This window comes from Carassius gibelio, chromosome B4 (assembly GCF_023724105.1).
Source record: "Carassius gibelio isolate Cgi1373 ecotype wild population from Czech Republic chromosome B4, carGib1.2-hapl.c, whole genome shotgun sequence".
Taxonomy (NCBI): Eukaryota; Metazoa; Chordata; class Actinopteri; order Cypriniformes; family Cyprinidae; genus Carassius; species Carassius gibelio.
In genome coordinates, this window is record NC_068399.1 from 368096 (window position 1) to 386109 (window position 18014).

An 18014-nucleotide genomic window follows, 5' to 3' on the forward strand; every position below is an offset into this window, starting at 1 on the left:
AGAAAGTACATCGGGTGTTATGTGAAGTGTTTCCGGTTCCAGTTTACCTAATTAATGCAGCCTAAAAACCCTTTAATGGATTTGGATATTAAAAGCATATTAGTATGTTATGTGTATGCCAGGTTAATGAGATGGGTCTTTAATCTAGATTTAAACTGCAAGAGTGTGTCTGCCTCCCGAACATTGCTAGGTAGGTTATTCCAGAGTTTAGGAGCCAAATAGGAAAAGGATCTGCCGCCCGCAGTTGATTTTGATATTCTAGGTATTATCAAATTGCCTGAGTTTTGAGAACGTAGCGGACGTAGAGGAGTATAATGTAAAAGGAGCTCATTCAAATACTGAGGTGCTAAACCATTCAGGGCTTTATAAGTAATGAGCAATATTTTAAAATCTATACGATGTTTGATAGGGAGCCAGTGCAGTGTGGACAGGACCGGGCTAATATGGTCATACTTCCTGGTTCTAGTAAGAACTCTTGCTGCTGCATTTTGGACTAGCTGTAGTTTGTTTACCAAGCGTGCAGAACAACCACCCAATAAAGCATTACAATTGTCTAACCTTGAAGTCATAAATGCATGGATTAACATTTCTGCATTTGACATTGAGAGCATAGGCCGTAATTTAGATATATTTTTGAGATGGAAAAATGCAGTTTTACAAATGCTAGAAACGTGGCTTTCTAAGGAAAGATTGCGATCAAGTAGCACACCTAGGATCCTAACTGATGACGAAGAATTGACAGAGCAACCATCAAGTCTTAGACAGTGTTCTAGTTTATTATAAGCAGAGTTTTTAGGCCCTATGATTAACACCTCTGTTTTTTCTGAATTTAGCAGTAAGAAATTACTCGTCATCCAATTTTTTATATCGACTATGCATTCCATTAGTTTTTCAAATTGGCGTGTTTCACCAGGCTGCGAGGAAATATAGAGCTGCGTATCATCAGCATAAAAGTGAAAGCTAACACCATGTTTCCTGATGATATCTCCCAAGGGTAACATATAAAGCGTGAAGAGTAGCGGCCCTAGTACTGAGCCTTGAGGTACTCCATACTGCACTTGTGATCGATATGATACATCTTCATTCACTGCTACGAACTGATGGCGGTCATATAAGTACGATTTAAACCATGCTAATGCACTTCCACTGATGCCAACAAAGTGTTCAAGTCTATGCAAAAGAATGCTGTGGTCAATTGTGTCAAACGCAGCACTAAGATCCAATAAAACTAATAGAGAGATACACCCACGATCAGATGATAAGAGCAGATCATTTGTAACTCTAAGGAGAACAGTCTCAGTACTATGATACGGTCTAAATCCTGACTGGAAATCCTCACATATACCATTTTTCTCTAAGAAGGAACATAATTGTGAGGATACCACCTTTTCTAGTATCTTGGACAGAAAAGGGAGATTCGAGATTGGTCTATAATTAACAAGTTCTCTGGGGTCAAGTTGTGGCTTTTTTATGAGAGGCTTAATAACAGCCAGTTTGAAGGTTTTGGGGACATATCCTAATGACAATGAGGAATTAATAATAGTCAGAAGAGGACCTATGACTTCTGGAAGCACCTCTTTTAGGAGCTTAGATGGTATAGGGTCTAACATACATGTTGTTGGTTTAGATGATTTAACAAGTTTATACAATTCTTCCTCTCCTATAGTAGAGAATGAGTGGAACTGTTCCTCAGGGGGTCTATAGTGCACTGTCTGATGTGATACTGTAGCTGATGGCTGAATGGTTGCAATTTTATCTCTAATAGTATCGATTTTAGAAGTAAAGTAGTTCATAAAGTCATTACTGTTGTGGTGTTGGGAAATGTCAACACTTGTTGAGGCTTTATTTTTCGTTAATTTAGCCACTGTATTGAATAAATACCTGGGGTTATGTTTGTTTTCTTCTAAAAGAGAAGAAAAGTAATCAGATCTAGCAGTTTTTAATGCTTTTCTATAGGATATGCTACTTTCCCGCCAAGCAATACGAAATACCTCTAGTTTTGTTTTCCTCTAGCTGCGCTCCATTTTTCGGGTTGCTCTCTTTAGGGTGCGAGTATGCTCATTATACCATGGTGTCAAACTGTTTTCCTTAACCTTTCTTAAGCGTAAAGGAGCAACTGTATTTAAAGTGCTAGAAAAGAGAGAGTCCATAGTTTCTGTTACATCATCAAGTTGTTCTGAGGTTTTGGATATGCTAAGGAATTCGGATACATCAGGAAGATAACTTAAAAAGCAGTCTTTTGTGGTAGAAGTGATGGTTCTTCGATACTTGTAACAAGAAGTAGAATTTACAATTTTGGCTATATGAAGTTTACACAGAACTAAATAATGATCTGAGATATCATCACTTGGCTGAATAATTTCAACACTATCAACATCAATTCCATGTGACAGTATTAAATCTAGAGTATGATTTCGACAATGAGTAGGTCCTGAAACGTGTTGTCTAACACCAATAGAGTTCAGAATGTCTATAAATGCTGATCCCAATGCATCTTTTTCATTATCGACATGGATATTAAAATCACCAACTATTAAGACTTTATCTGCAGCCAGAACTAACTCGGATGTAAAATCACCAAACTCTTTAATAAAGTCTGTATGGTGGCCTGGTGGCCTGTATACAGTAGCCAGTACAAACATATCAGGGGATTTATCATTAACATTGGTTTCTCTGGATAATGTTATATGTAGCACCATTACTTCAAACGAGTTATACTTGAAGCCTGCCCTCTGAGAAATCCTGAAAACGTTGTTATAAATTGAAGCAACACCTCCACCTTTGCCTTTTAGACGCGGCTCGTGTTTATAACAGTAATCTTGGGGGGTGGACTTATTTAAAATAATTTAATCATCAGGTTTTAGCCAAGTTTCTGTCAAACAGAGCACATCTATATTATGATCAGTGTTCATATTATTTACAAAAAGTGTTTTCGTAGAAATGGATCTGATATTCAATAAGCCAATCTTTATCATTTGTTTATCCATATTGCATTTGTTTTTTATTTGTTGAAACTCAATTAAATTGTTAACCTTAACTTGGTTTGGACGTTTTTTGTATTTTCTAGTTCGTGGAACAGACACAGTCTCTATAGTGTGATATCTAGGTGAAAGAGTCTCTATGTGCTGAGAATTAACTGACCTCTGTGACGGGAGGCAGCTAGCAGACGGTCGGTTTAGCCAGTCTGTCTGCTTCCTGACCTGGGCCCCAGTTAGTCAAGTATAAACACTAAGACTATTTGCCATATTTCTAGACAGAAGAGTGGCGCCACCCCAGGAGGGATGAAGACCATCTCTTTTCAACAGGTCAGGTCTGCCCCAAAAGCTCGTCCAATTGTCTATGAAACCTATGTTATTCTGTGGGCACCACTTAGACATCCAGCCATTGAGTGATGACAATCTGCTATGCATCTCGTCACCACGGTAAGCAGGGAGGGGACCAGAGCATATTACAATGTCTGACATCGTGCTTGCAAGTTCACACACCTCTTTAAAGTTATTTTTAGTGATCTCCGACTGGCGAAGTCGAACATCATTAGCGCCGGCATGAATAACAATCTTACTGTATTTACGTTTAGCATTAGCCAGCACTTTTACATTTGCCAAGATGTCAGGCGCTCTGGCTCCCGGTAAACATTTGACTATGGTGGCTGGTGTCTCTATATTCACGTTCCGTACAATAGAATCACCAATAACTAGAGCACTTTCATCAGGTTTCTCAGTGGGTGCATCACTGAGTGGGGAGAACCTGTTTAATGTTTTGATCGGAACAGAAGAGCGGTGTTTTGACCCACGACTACGCTGCCTCACCGTCACCCAGTTGCCCTGCTGCAGGGGCTCTGCTGGAACCAGACAATGTACAGGAATCCCTGAGCTAGACGCATCCAAAGCCATATCTAGAGCCCTAACATTCTTACTGTCCTCAATTAAAGTTTGGATGCGTGTCTCTAATTCTGAAATCTTCTCTGTCAGCCTAACTATTTCCTTGCATTTATCACATGTGAATCCCTCATCAGCGACAGAGATAGATAAACTGTACATGTGGCAAGAGGTGCAAATAACGATAGCTGGAGAAGCCATTACTCACCGTGCTTGATGAAATATTCTTACTGCGGTTGTTTGATGAACTTGTGAAAAACTCTGTGATTGCCAAAAAGGGTTTCTGAACCAAGTACTAAGTCATGTTTTGATTAGGGATAAAATACGTATTTCACTCCAACCTTTATATCCTATATACTGTATGTGTTTTTTTCCAGATTTTTTGTTTGGTATTCAGTCTCTATCTATCTGCTTCCCATAATAACCACACGTAGACTGCGTATGCTATCTGTGCCCCATATACCCCATCACTCTCCATCTTGGTCAAATAGCTCTTGATGCCTTCAGTGTGACTCTACAATTTTCATAGTCATGAAAATAAAGAAAACTCTTTGAATGAGAAGGTGTGTCCAAACTTTTGGTCTGTAATGTACATAACAAAAAAGTATGAAACAACTGAAAATACGTCATATTTATATTCTATACTCTGAGAGAGAGAGAGAGAGAGAGAGTGTGTGTGTGAGAGAGAGAGAGAGAGAGAGAGAGTGTGTGTGTGTGTGTGAGAGAGAGAGAGAGAGAGAGAGAGAGAGAGAGAGAGACTCAATGTTGAAAATGTAAAACATTTCAAACACTGTTGGCAGAAGTGAAAAATAAATAATTTTAGGAAGTTACAATTTTGTTTAATTCCATGATGTATTTTACTGAACATGAGTATTTACAATGCAAATCCAAATTATTTTAATTTACTGACAGTTACTTATATCTTGTCTTTTAACTTTATTAAGATCAGATTCTGCAGGTAAGATAACAATATTAAGGTGACTTGACTTGACTTGCCCAAGAAAAAAATACTTGGGACTTACTTGAGACTTGAAGGTTAAGACTTGAGACTTACTTGAGACTTGCACATGTGTGACTTGGTCCCATCTCTGACTATGGCCCAAAACACACTGGTCAAACCATTTCCACACAAAACAACAAAACCCAAACTATAAGAAAATAATCCGTAAACGAAAGACAACACATTGCAAAAGCTGACATACCTAAAAGCTTCCAATAAGCGCTTGAAGCAACTCACAGGGTACGGTGCCAAGACTGTTACAGCAATCACTTCAACGACAAGGACACATCCCATAATCACTTGGAAACCACACGACGCCGTGCATAACCTCCGTCACTTACTGAGAAGAAGCGAATGACACCGTAAGAGGGGCGGGTATGACAAAGCCTACATTCTAGGGCTTACGATTTACACACTTAAATACACCTGCCCTAATTACCTCATCCACCCATTCCCATATAAGTGTAACGGCCGCAGAAAAAAAAAGGAAAATCCCCTAATGCTACATTTAAAACATAAATACAGATCGTAATAAGGTGCTTGCACAAGCGACCTATATGGTCGTCTTTTGTTGGAGGACAGGCTTGACTATAATGTAGATCACGGATCTAAACGCAACACATGCCCAAAGACACTCAAGCCTCTAGGAAATACTCTCAAGAATTGACTTAAGTGAAAAAAAATTCTTGGCTCAGACCTGTGCTTGAAAGTTAGTTATCAAGCATCTCATTGGTAATTTAAGTGAAGCGACACTTTGCTATGAAACAAACATGATTTTGGATGACTTAATATGCATGGACCAATCACTGAGTAGATTTCCTTATTTAAGAATATTTTCAGATAAATTCCCATTGAATGGTTAAATTTCTAATAGGAGTTTACATTCAATACACATTTAAAAATAAAGACTTTTCAAGAGAAGACATTAGCGTAAGAAAACTAATCATCATCAAAACCTTCAATTTAGGGTTGTGCCAGTAGACGATAGTATTATCAACGATATTCAGAGATATTGCCTGTTGATTTCTTTGATGACAGCTAGACAATTATTATGATTATTCTTATTATCCATCAAATATATAGGTGCCTATCTTTAGTGCCGAGAGTGCTTCAGAAACTTGCCGCGGTGTGGCCGTGATCAGCTCTGGTGGACGTCTCGCAGTCGTAACGCACAGCAGATGTGTGCACTGTAAATAAGGGGGAATAGATTTATTCATGATACAGTTATAACTTCACTGATTATAACGGGAGTGTTTTAAAGAGCACATAATAATCGCATTAGACCAAATGTTCTTTGGTAAAGTACATATTCTTTGCTAGTTTTCTGTTTGAATAACCAAGGAAATTAAATGTTTGATTAGCTGCTCATTGTCAAACATTACTAGAACATTCTTCCTCTCCTGAAAGATTCACACACATCTCTGTTTCTTTACAAATTGAGAGACCTCTTGACCTGTCTTAAATAGATGGGAGAGTAAAAGTCATTTTGAAGAAGTTTGATAACTTGCTTTTATACTTAAGATTAAAAGTAGAAGCAAATGTCATGAATTCTCAGCACTTAAGGATAAAATGGCACTTTGAGAAGCTTGATAAATATGGGCCTTGATTGACAGACTTAGGCTGGCCACACACTAGACCATTTCCTTGTATGCTGCGTATCACTGATATTAACTATATGTCTCAGCGTTACCGTCTGGGCAGAACTATTGTTCCAGCCACCAAAGACAGATATAAACATATTTTCTATGCACATTTTACAATATTATGGGATAAAACTTACAAAAATGGATTCTTCGGATGGATTCGGAGCATGCTGAGTACTGCTGATGAGACTTCAACCACAATATTGCTAATATTTATCTGTCCGCGGAACCACTAGGAAGGGCGCACTGAATAAATGGCAACTGGGAGGTTTTCTCATAAAAATATATAGCGCTTTAAACAAAATACATTGTGTCAAAGCAACTGAACAACATTCATTAGGAAAACAGTGCGTCAATAATGCAGAATGATAGTTAGTAGATGAAGTGACCCCAACTAAGCAAGCCAGAGGCGACAGCGGCAAGGAACCGAAACTCCATCGGTGACAGAATGGAGAAAAAAACCTTGGGAGAAACCAGGCTCAGTTGGGGGTCAGTTCTCCTCTGACCAGACGAAACCAGTAGTTCAATTCCAGGCTGCAGCAAAGTCAGATTGTGCAGAATAATCATCTGTTTCCTGTGGTCTTGTCCTGGTGCTCCTCTGAGACAAGGTCTTTACAGGGGATCTGTATCTGGGCTCTAGTTGTCCTGGTCTCCGCTGTCTTTCAGGGCAGTAGAGGTCCTTTCTAGGTGCTGATCCACCATCTGGTCTGGATACGTACTGGATCCGGGATTTAAGCAAATTCTACTGTATTATGGGATAAAACTTACTTGAATAGATTCCTCTGAGTGTGCTGAGAACAGTACAGGTGTTTCCATTAACAATATTGCATGCATTTTAAGTAAAACAAATGAAATAGAATAGCTATTTAATATTCTGCAAGACCTGAGGCAGGCAGGGGGTGGCTCTTCTTCCAGCAGGCCAAGGAACAGAGGGGTGGGGAGGTGTCCCTCAACTTCAACAGATCGGCTCCAGGCCAGATAATGATGAGTATACAGATAATAGTTCCTCTTCCAGACAGTTCAGGGGAAGCAAGGGAGAAATAACTCACATCATTAACAGGGCAGCTCCAGGCCAGATAATGAGTATGCAAGTACGGCTCCTCTTCCAGATAGACATGAAAGCGGAGGAGGACAGTGTCACTTTTTCAATTGGATCTGGGCCAGACAATGGTAAGTATACAGGTATGGCTTCTCTACCAAACAAGTCAGGAAAACAAGGGAAAATCAACTCACGAAGAAGTGATATGATGCTTGAGTAAAGTACAGATCCCTCAAAATTGTACTTAAGTACTTTAATCTGGTAAATGTACTCCGTTACTGTCCGGCTCTGCAGTTTGACAAGAGTTTATGACCCAAGAATACAGAAGAGCTGAAGGCCACTATCAGAGTAACCTGGTCTCTCATAACACCTGAGCAGTGAAAGTGAAAGTGAAGTGACATTCAGCCAAGTATGGTGACCCATACTCAGAATTTGTGCTCTGTATTTAACCCATCCGAAATGCACACACACAGAGCAGTGAACACACACACACACACACACACTGTGAGCACACACCCGGAGCAGTGTTCATCATTTATGCTGCGGCGCCCGGGGAGCAGTTGGGGGTTCGATGCCTTGTTCAAGGGCACCTAAGTCGTGGTATTGAAGGTGGAGAGAGCACTGTACATGCACTACCCCCACCCACAATTCCTGCCGGCCCGAGACTAGAACTCAGAACCCTTCGATTGGGAGTCCAACCCTCTAATCATTAGGCCACGACTTCCCCAATGAAACAATACAGACTGACCGACTCCATGCCACGCCGCATTGCTGCAGTCATTCAGACAAAAGAGCCACAACTAAGTACTGAGTGCTTAACATGCTCATACTTTTCATTTTCATACTTCTCAGTTGGCCAAGATTTCTAAAAATCCTTTCTTTGTATTGGTCTTAAGTTATATTCTACTTTCCTGAGAGACTGAATTTGGGATTTTCCTCAGTTGTCAGTTATAATGATCCAAATTAAAAGAAATAAACATTTGAAATATATCAGTCTGTGTGTAATGAATGAATATAATATACAAGTTTCACTTTTTGAATGGAATTAGTGAAATAAATCAACTTTTTGATGATATTCTAATTATATGACCAGCACCTGTAATGTATATTTATATCCTTGAACCATGTGATTTTGTTTTTAAGAAATGAACATTATCTATTTAAATAATTAAATGAATCTCTCAAGAATCAGCCTGTGTTTAATATGAAGTTAAAGTTCATCAAAACAAAGTTAGTTATATCAGTAAAACAGTTAATAATATTCCTCCTGGGTTCTTTACTTTGAGCTCTCATTTATAGGACAGAAAATGTGGAGGAAGACAGAAAAATAAGACGGTATTACAAAATACAACAGTCAGTCATGAAAAATATAAAAACAATGAATTAGAAGGAACTATCACATCGAGACCCCAGCTAAACCATACAGGATTAAACACTGTATCCTCGTCCTGGGGAAAAGGAGCAGTGATAAGAGGCATTAAAGAAGATGCTGAGCATATAATAACGACCTGTATATTATGTACGAAGAGCAAAGACTGACTCAGAGATCGTTTGCTTGCTTCAGTCAAAGTATAACGTGCCAAGCATTGTCGACTCATACATTACACGTCACGTGTCGTTACGGGATCTTCAAGGGTTGTGTGTGAAAGCACGCACATATACCGGGTCATCACTGGCAGTGTGAAAGTGCCAAATCTAGCGACCAGGGAACAATTGCAGGAACACTTTACCCCTGTATTTGCCGGAATGGCAGTGTGAAAGGGGCTTAAGAGACAAAATTCAAGGAGAAGAACAGGACTTTTATTTTGTTCTGGCGGTGTGACGTCATTAGGCTGCGCCGCACTCCTGCGTCTGTTGAGGTCTGCTGCAGAAAGGTTTGTGTTTTAAACCATTGCAGCTGTTTAATTCAGTGTTATAACGTCTGCAAGCATTGTGAAGTCATAAATGATTGTGGGATGTGACAGTGTAATGCTGTATCTGTCCTCGAGGAACGTTATTGTCTATGAGTCAGTAGAAGTGTCTTGTTCGTTGATAGTCTACTATATATGGTTTATTATTTTAATATTCACATTCTCCAAACACTGAAAAACTCCTGCTGAATCAGCTGAAATCCACGTAAAAAGATAAAAAGTGATTAAAAACAGTGTTTAAGAGGACAGTGAAAACATTATTTTTCTCTCGTTTCTCTTATTTTTTTCTTCTTCTCTCTCTCTCTGTTTCTCTGTTTATTCATCCTTGAATAATATACCAAAGGTTTTGCTTATTATAATCAAGACATAATCAGTATGTGTACCTAATTAAAACAATAAAACAATGAAAAACTTCCGCTTGATCGAACACTTCAAAAAAAAAAATCATAACTTCCTAATTTCTTCCTCATTTCTTGGTCTATTGGCATAATTCAATGTAGGAAATTAAAAGCCCAACAAGATTAAGATGTTTTCTTTTTAAAAAGTGTATATTAAAACATTTTTTATTTCTAATTAACCACTAATTAATGAAACCGAGAGCAACAATCCACGCATATATTTCCATATGAAATCAAAATCCTCTCAAATAAAAGCTATATTAACATATTTATTGTATTAAACAGACAATTGGCATTGCCACATTAATTTCATTGTTTCTTTAGTATTTCTTAATTGACTAATAATGATGGCAAGCAATTTAAATAGTCAAATATTAATACATCTTAATCTACAACTATAAATCAGTTTTACTTCTGCTTACATATGAGATTAGATCGAGATTAGTTTACATGACAAGATCTAAAGAGACAGGGATTTCGTCCAAAAATACAAACTTTTATTTTAATTCTGGTTCAAAATAATACAGTTCTGTCAACAAAACCATTTCTAAAAGAGTTGACGGGTATTTTAATAATTGATTAGTCCTTGATTAATAATGTTAGATCTTAATTCATACACGACACGTCAAAGTCTACAGCATCCTCCTACGATTCATTCTCATCCCAACAGGCAATTACATCAGTTCCTCTTTTCTCTTTTCCAGTTTCTCGACTCGTCCTGAGTAAACAGTCTTCTATTAAACCATACATGACAAATATTACGGCCACTGAAGCACCAGAGAGAATATCAGTCACAGCAGATATTGAGTTTCTTCCAGCTCAGGAAACACTCTCGATCACGGACACAGCTAACACTTTTAGTTTGTTTTCAATAGCTTTTCGCTCCTTTTGATCGACGCTTCAGGACAGCCCTTCGTGATAATTCACGTCTCATCTCCACATGACTTTGCAGATTAATTGGTCTTTTCTTTCGAGCCATACCTTCTGCCCAGTAGATGATCTTTTCCTTGTCTTTACCAAATACATGTCCTGTAGAAGTCTCCAGTGGCAATGGTGTCGATGGAGTTCTTTACTAAACACTGAAGATCTGTCAGATCCCAAACGTTTGAGTGGTCTTGTGCAGTCATACAGAAGACTATTCTGGGGCCATGAACATTGTAAATAACCAAAACTGCTGGTGGCGGCAATAAAAAAGAAAGAAATCTGAAAGGAAAAGAAATTAATTAACTTATTTATTTGACATTTTAATGCCTCTTGCTCTGTGGTTTTAAACTCAGGTTAACTATTATTTGTATTTTTCATCTTAGACCTGATGCTGCAAGAAATGGACGAGAAAACTCGGTGTGAGGACAATCCTGATTTCATAACTGGAGGAAAACCTTTTATTTGCTCCCAGACTGAAAAGTCCCAACATGAGGTTTCTTCTCAGAAGAGAGCCCAAAAGACAAGCACTAGAAGTCTCTTCAGCTGCCCACAGTGTGGAAAGAGCTTCACGCAGAAAGAAAACCTTAAAGTCCACACGAGAATCCACACTGGAGAGAAACCTTTCAGCTGTCAACAGTGTGGAAGGAGCTTCACGCAGAAAGTAAGCCTCACGTTTCATATGAGAGTTCACACTGGAGAGAGCCCATACTCCTGCCAGCAGTGTGGAAACCGCTTCACTGAGAAACGAAGCCTTGAAATCCACCTGAGGATCCACAGCGGAGAGAAGCCGTACTCCTGCAGAGAGTGTGGGAGACGCTTCATTCGAAGAGAAGACCTGAAGAGCCACGCCAGAGTTCACAGCGGAGAGAAGCCGTACTCCTGTCCTCGCTGTGGAAAGAGCTTCACGCAGAGAGGAAACCTGTCGACTCACATGAGGATCCACAGCGGAGAGAAACCTTTCGTTTGTGTTCAGTGTGGAGGCAGCTTCAGAAGTAAAGCCAACTTCAACTGCCACATGAAGAAACACTCGTGAAACCCTCACACCTGTCCTCAGCGTGGACACCTTCATGACGGACGGAAACAGGAGAGATTTATATCTTCAGCATCATGTGTTCATCAGATGTTCCTCAATAAAAGCTGTACGCCGAGTGACGCAGATATAATGAGAATCAGTTTTAAACAGTTTCAGTGAGTTTTTAATGTGGAATTGAATGTTTACATAAGAACGGTCTACTCTTTGTTAAACACTTGGCTGTTTATTAGGACTACTTAATTCTCCTTACCCCTACCCATCTAAACATCTACATATATTACACTTGACCATTTCAATATGGAGTCAGTATTGACCCTGTACAGTACAGTTAATCTAAACGGGTGATGAACAGCTGTCCACCATGTTAATATGCCAATGAATGCTCTGAAAACGAGCTTCTTTTATTACTAATGTGGCTTGCTTCTGAAAGTTGAGTCTTGGTGAGTTTAAAACATCTGTCCTTATATAATTACATAATTTACTAACCAAATTATACCACTTTAGATTAGGGAACATTCATAGATGCTAATTAGCATGCATATTTTTAGCATATTGGCTGTTTATTAGTACTACTTAATTCTCCTTACCCCTACCCATCTAAACATCTACAACAACAACTACCTTACGTTAATATTAATAGCAGCCAGTTAGGTGTTTATTGAGGGAAAACTTTCTGTTAATAGTGATTGTGTTTCCAATAATAATACTGTAATTGATTGACTGCAGAATAGTTCTTCACATTTACACAGAAGCAAAGCTGTGGATTCAATAGCACTTTTATTTCATAGCATAGATCTGATGTACAGTATTGAAGAACACATACTTTATAAATCGAGCAGGGGTCTTCAACTACTCTTCTTTGAGAGACAGATATTAAAAATGCTGCAGGCCTAAGTGTTACCATACTCTTTAAACCTATCCTATATTATTGTGTTATAACTTATGTTGTTTTTGTTACAGGTCATACATTAAAAACATGCACACGCATGTCATTATTCGCTTACCCCCATGTCTTCAGAACACAATTTTAGATGATTTGGGTGAAACAGGAGGCGTGTAACTGTCCCATAGGCTGCCAAATAAATAAGAGTGTCGAGGTCCAGGAGAGTATGAAAGACATGGTCAGAATAGTCCATCTGCCATCGGTGGGTCAACCATAGCTTTATAAAGCGACGAGAATACTGTTTGTACGAGAAGAAAACAAAAATAACGACTTTATTCAACAGTTCCTCTCGTCTGTGTCTCTCCAAAACCTCCTGCATACAGCTCGGATTTGTCAAGAGGACACTACGCTGATTAGGAGAGACACAGAGGAGACAAAGTGTTGAATACACTCATTATTTATGTTTTCTTTGTGTACACTCTTTACTTTATAAACTACTTAAATGTCTTAATTTAACTAAGGCCTCCTGTCCAGGAAATACAGTATGTAATATGGTCTTGACTCTGTAAAATGCTGATGTTACTAAATAATGTGAATTACACAATCATGCAGAAAATACATTATGTAGTTCTTTTAAAAAAAACAGTGCATAAAAATTATTGTAATTAATTTTTTTAATGGATGTTTAATTGATATAATTGTCAAAAAAATGAATTAATAAAATAAATATTTTGGAAAATATTATTATTAAATACTGACTAATGTTACAGTATAATCATATAATTAAAAAAAAAGAATATATATATATATATATATATATATATATATATATATATATATATATATTTTTTTTTTTTTTTTTTTTTTTTTTTTTTGGATAATATTTATAAGAATTATTATCATTTTATTTAAGACTTTTTACAGGCCAAAAGCATTATTGTAACAATAAATGATTTATAGCTGTTTGTCAAGTCACCTTTATTTATACAGAGCTTTACAGTGTCCGTCTCTCTCATCTAACACACCTGATTCATCAGCTCTAAACTGATTAGAGAGACAGGACTATTGTACTTTTTACAGTATTGATTGTCTCAAAGCAGCTTTATGGTATCAACAGGAAAATAGTTTCAGCACTGCAAGAATCAGTTTCCAGATGATTCTGTGATGTAAGCTTTATTTTAATTCATATAATCTTAAAAATAAAAAAAATAAAATTAATATTTTGGATATTATTATTATTATTATTATAAAATACTGACTATTGGTTGCAGTGCAGTAGTATTATTGCAATCATAAAATGTTTATGGAGGTTTAAATAAAATATAAAATATAATTTAAATATATATATTAATAGTTTTTATTCATTCATTTAATTATTAATATTTATGAGTTTAATGTGTTTGCTATAATAATAATAAAAACAGATTTAAAAAGATTAGAAAATATAAGAAAATATTTTGGAAACTATTATTATTTACATTTACATTTCATGTACAATTATTATTATTATTATTATTATTATTAAATACCAACTTTTTTTTTTTACAGTGTAGAAGCATTTTATGGATGTGTTCAATTGATATAATAATAAAATAATTTAATAAATGTAATATTTTTATTATTATTATTATTAATGCACTGTAAAAAACGGTCAGTGTTTAATAACAATACAATTATTAAAAATAATAGTTCTCAACTATTAATTTTTTATATTTTATTACATATTTATTATTATTATTATTATATGATTTTAATAATGCTTCTGCACTGAAAAATGTCCGTATTAAATAATAATAAAACTAATATTTCCATAACATGTATTTTATTATTTTAAAATGTATGATTGCAAAAATGCTACTGCACTGTGAAAAAATAAATAGTCAGTATTTATTACAGTTATATTTGTTGATACAGTTTAATAAATCTTAAAATGAAAATAATATTATTGTTAATTTTATTATTATTAAATACTGACTTTTTAATTTTTACAGTGCAGTATGATTATTTTTTTATGGATGGGTTTAATTGATATAATTTTAAATGTTCTCATTTATAAAGTATCTGCTAACTGATTTGTAATCATTAAAATGAACTACAACTAGTATTTTGGTCATTATTTACTATTATTATTAGAAAATATTTTTTATTTGAGAGTAGAATTGGATTATTATATTTCTGACACATTTCTGTAATAATTTGTTATAATTTAATGAAGAATTTAATTAATAAAATGGAACCCTTTGTTGAGACAAATATATATAGCAATATTTGCATTATTTTCATAGTAATGTTTAAATCAAAGCAAGAACACATTTGGACATGTTTTAGTAAATCAAATGATAGATGTTTGTTCAGTGAATATACCGTATAATATATAATATATAATAAATAATATATAATAAATCTATATGTTATATTTGATAGTGTCATAAACTGAAGCTGATTTCAGTCTCGTGAAGAATTCATTTTATTCATGAAGCATTCAGACATTTCAGACATTCATCATCAATAAAACATGATCTCAAGGGGATTTGACTGTGTTTTAATACAAACAATAGAGAAAAATCACATGATAAGATATAAGCCTGATTGTAATAGTAATAATAAGCACAGAAACAGTTCATCACACACTGATCTTACTGTCTAGAAGAGGATTTACTACACACATTTATTCTGATTCATGTTCAGTTTAATGTGATGAAGAGACTCTAACATCTCACTGTTACTGATTCATCATGCAGCTCAAAGCATTATGGGTAGAATCTCTCGTTAATCTATTATGATTCATCAACACAGTTTCACTGATGATCCAACCCAAACCCCAAACCCAGGATAGAGCGTCTGAGTGAATGTGGTCTGGACTGTGTGGATGAGACTGATTGTGTTTTTGGAGACGCTGTAGAAGGACAGAGTTCCTGCTCTGTGATCCACAAACACTCCTATTCTACTGCTGATGGACTTCACAGAGAGAACAGTCTGTTTGTTATTGTGCCTGAAAGAGTATCTGGAGGGAGAGCAGCTGATTCTCCAGGACTGATCATTATATCCAAACACACACTCAGCACCTCCTCCCTTCCTGCTGATGCTCTTATATGACACTGATATGTCCACACCATCATCTCCACTCCACTCAATCTCCCAGTAACAGCGTCCACACACACTCTCTCTACACAACACCTGAGGATACACATAAAATCTGTCTGGATGATCGGGATACGGCTGATATATGCCAGTGTTAGTAATCTCTCTGTTGTTCTCAGACAGACGGAGGAGTTTATTCACTGTGTTCAGATCCATAGTGAGCAGATGGGAATCTGATGGAGATAAAACACATCAGAATCAGGAGTCATGAATGAACACACAAACACTTGACCTTTAACCCCCCCCCCCCCCCGACACTATGGTGACCAGTATTGTATATTGTCTCCTCTCACTGTTTCCATGGCGACGGTAACACTGTATGACAGAAGTGTTGCTGTAATTAGTTTTCCGTTTTATTCTCAATAATCACACACTTGCTCAGCACGTCATCAGATCTTCAAACACGTGTGTGTGTGTGTGTGTGTGTGTTTATAAATGATCCTGTTCACTCTCAGTTCTGAAGAAGAATACAAGCAGTAAATACACACTGAAATAAAATATCAAGTTCTGAGATTTGAATTGTAATTATTTTACTGAGCTTGGTGACACAAATTATGCCTATTGAACTATAATGACTTTCAGTTCATCAAAAAACTATTTAATTTATGTTTAGTTATGTAAGGCCCTGTGAATTCAGTTTTATTTTATTTCTTTTCCCAAATATATTTCTTTTTTTTTTCATTAAAATTATTTGGAATTCCATTTTACACCAAAGCGTGTGTTTCTAATGTTAATGAATAAAATGTAGCGTTACTCAAAAGGAACAGGAATGAGCAGCGTGTGTCTGCTGTTCTCTGCTGTTAGCGAGCAGCTGCTCTCTCTCTCTCTCCAGCTCTCAACAGAAACACTCGGACCGCCCGCTCTCATCGTCTGCTGAGAATCACATTTGAGGAACCAGATCTCTCTCATCAGGGTTAATATCTTATTCATCTTAAGACAGTGAATGTGATAAATGATTAGTTTAACACGTGGCTCAATTAGTTTTTCTTCGTCGGAAGAAACCTGAGGTTTTGAAGCAAGTTTGGCTGCATGAACAAAAGCACTCACCATCTGTAACCTAGCAACGTAGGGAGTGACACACCACCAGCCAATCATGTAACAGTTTGGTTGCACCTGTCGTGGTCTCGTGGAGTGATAGTGGAAAGCCTGATCTGATAGAGAGTGATGTAGATAAGATGACTGACTGCCAATCTAAATGAAAACTGTTTTCCATCACTCCAGGTAACTCTGGCTGAAGAGATAATGCCATATTGATCTATAACATTAGTTAGCATATCAATAACTTGTTGGTTATCCACCATGACAACTAAGTCATCTTCATATGCAGATAACTTTAAAGGTAAACTGCACCCTGGTAAAATCACACCTTGTAAAACAGATCTAAGCTGATGTAAAAACGGCTCAAAGGTCAGAGAGTATAACATGCCAGAGAGGGCACAACCCTGTCTAATTCCCCGCTGGACCTGAAAAGGAGAGCTCAAAACACCATTGACTTTTAAAACACTCTGAACATCACAGTACAAAGTCTTGATCTTGTTGATAAAACCAGAAGTAAACCCAAAGGCGATCATTGTTTGCCATAGATATATGTGTTCAACACGATCAAAAGCTTTTTCCTGATCGATTGAAATAATTCCCATTTTAAGACCAAAAAGCTTAGAGATTTCTAACAAGTCTCGAATGAGAACAATGTTATCAGAAATCAATAGTTCTGATCAGGCAAAACAATTTGATCCATCACTTGAACAAGTCTATTTGCCAAAACTTTGGATAGTAACTTATAATCAGTACAAAGCAGGGACACAGGCCTCCAGTTTTTTAAGAGCTGCAGGTCACCTTTTTTAGGCAGCAGAGTAAGAACTGCCCTCCTGCAACTTAAAGGCAGACGTCCATTGGCTAAGCTATCCTTCAGCACTGCCAGGAGATCTTCTCCAATTATGAACCAAAAACACTTATAAAAATCAACAGGTAAACCGTCTAGTCCAGGGCCCATATTCATAAAGAATCTTAAAGTAGCTCCTAGTGTCAAAATTCTAGGAAAATTCTTAGAAATGTGGGCGTTTACTCTTAAAATTAAAGAAAAATCCTAGTAAGGAAAAAATCAATTCAGAAAGCATCTTAACCCTTAAAAGAGGTTTTAAGGTCAAACTTGTTAGGAGCACAGA

General features: G+C 36.7%; 2 protein-coding genes across 2 annotated transcripts; one reads left to right on the top strand and one right to left on the bottom strand.

Moving 5' to 3' along the window:
* Window positions 1-2912: 2912 nt before the first annotated feature.
* LOC127956172 (uncharacterized) lies at window positions 2913-4008 on the bottom strand. The gene has a single exon (XM_052553933.1). It carries the CDS (start codon window positions 3891-3893, stop codon window positions 3216-3218), a length of 678 nt encoding a protein of 225 aa, XP_052409893.1. The 5' UTR covers window positions 3894-4008; the 3' UTR covers window positions 2913-3215.
* A 5201-nt stretch (window positions 4009-9209) lies between these two features.
* LOC127956176 (gastrula zinc finger protein XlCGF7.1-like) lies at window positions 9210-11961 on the top strand. Its single transcript, XM_052553938.1, has 2 exons — window positions 9210-9434; window positions 11176-11961. The coding sequence occupies exon 2, from the start codon at window positions 11181-11183 to the stop codon at window positions 11823-11825; it is 645 nt and encodes a 214-aa protein (XP_052409898.1). The 5' UTR covers window positions 9210-9434; window positions 11176-11180; the 3' UTR covers window positions 11826-11961.
* The last annotated feature ends 6053 nt before the right edge of the window (window positions 11962-18014 follow it).

Bases quoted from the DNA above. Each gene is read 5' to 3' on its own strand.
- LOC127956172 (XM_052553933.1), bottom strand. From the start codon at position 3,893: ATGGCTTTGGATGCGTCTAGCTCAGGGATTCCTGTACATTGTCTGGTT.
- LOC127956176 (XM_052553938.1), top strand. From the start codon at position 11,181: ATGCTGCAAGAAATGGACGAGAAAACTCGGTGTGAGGACAATCCTGAT.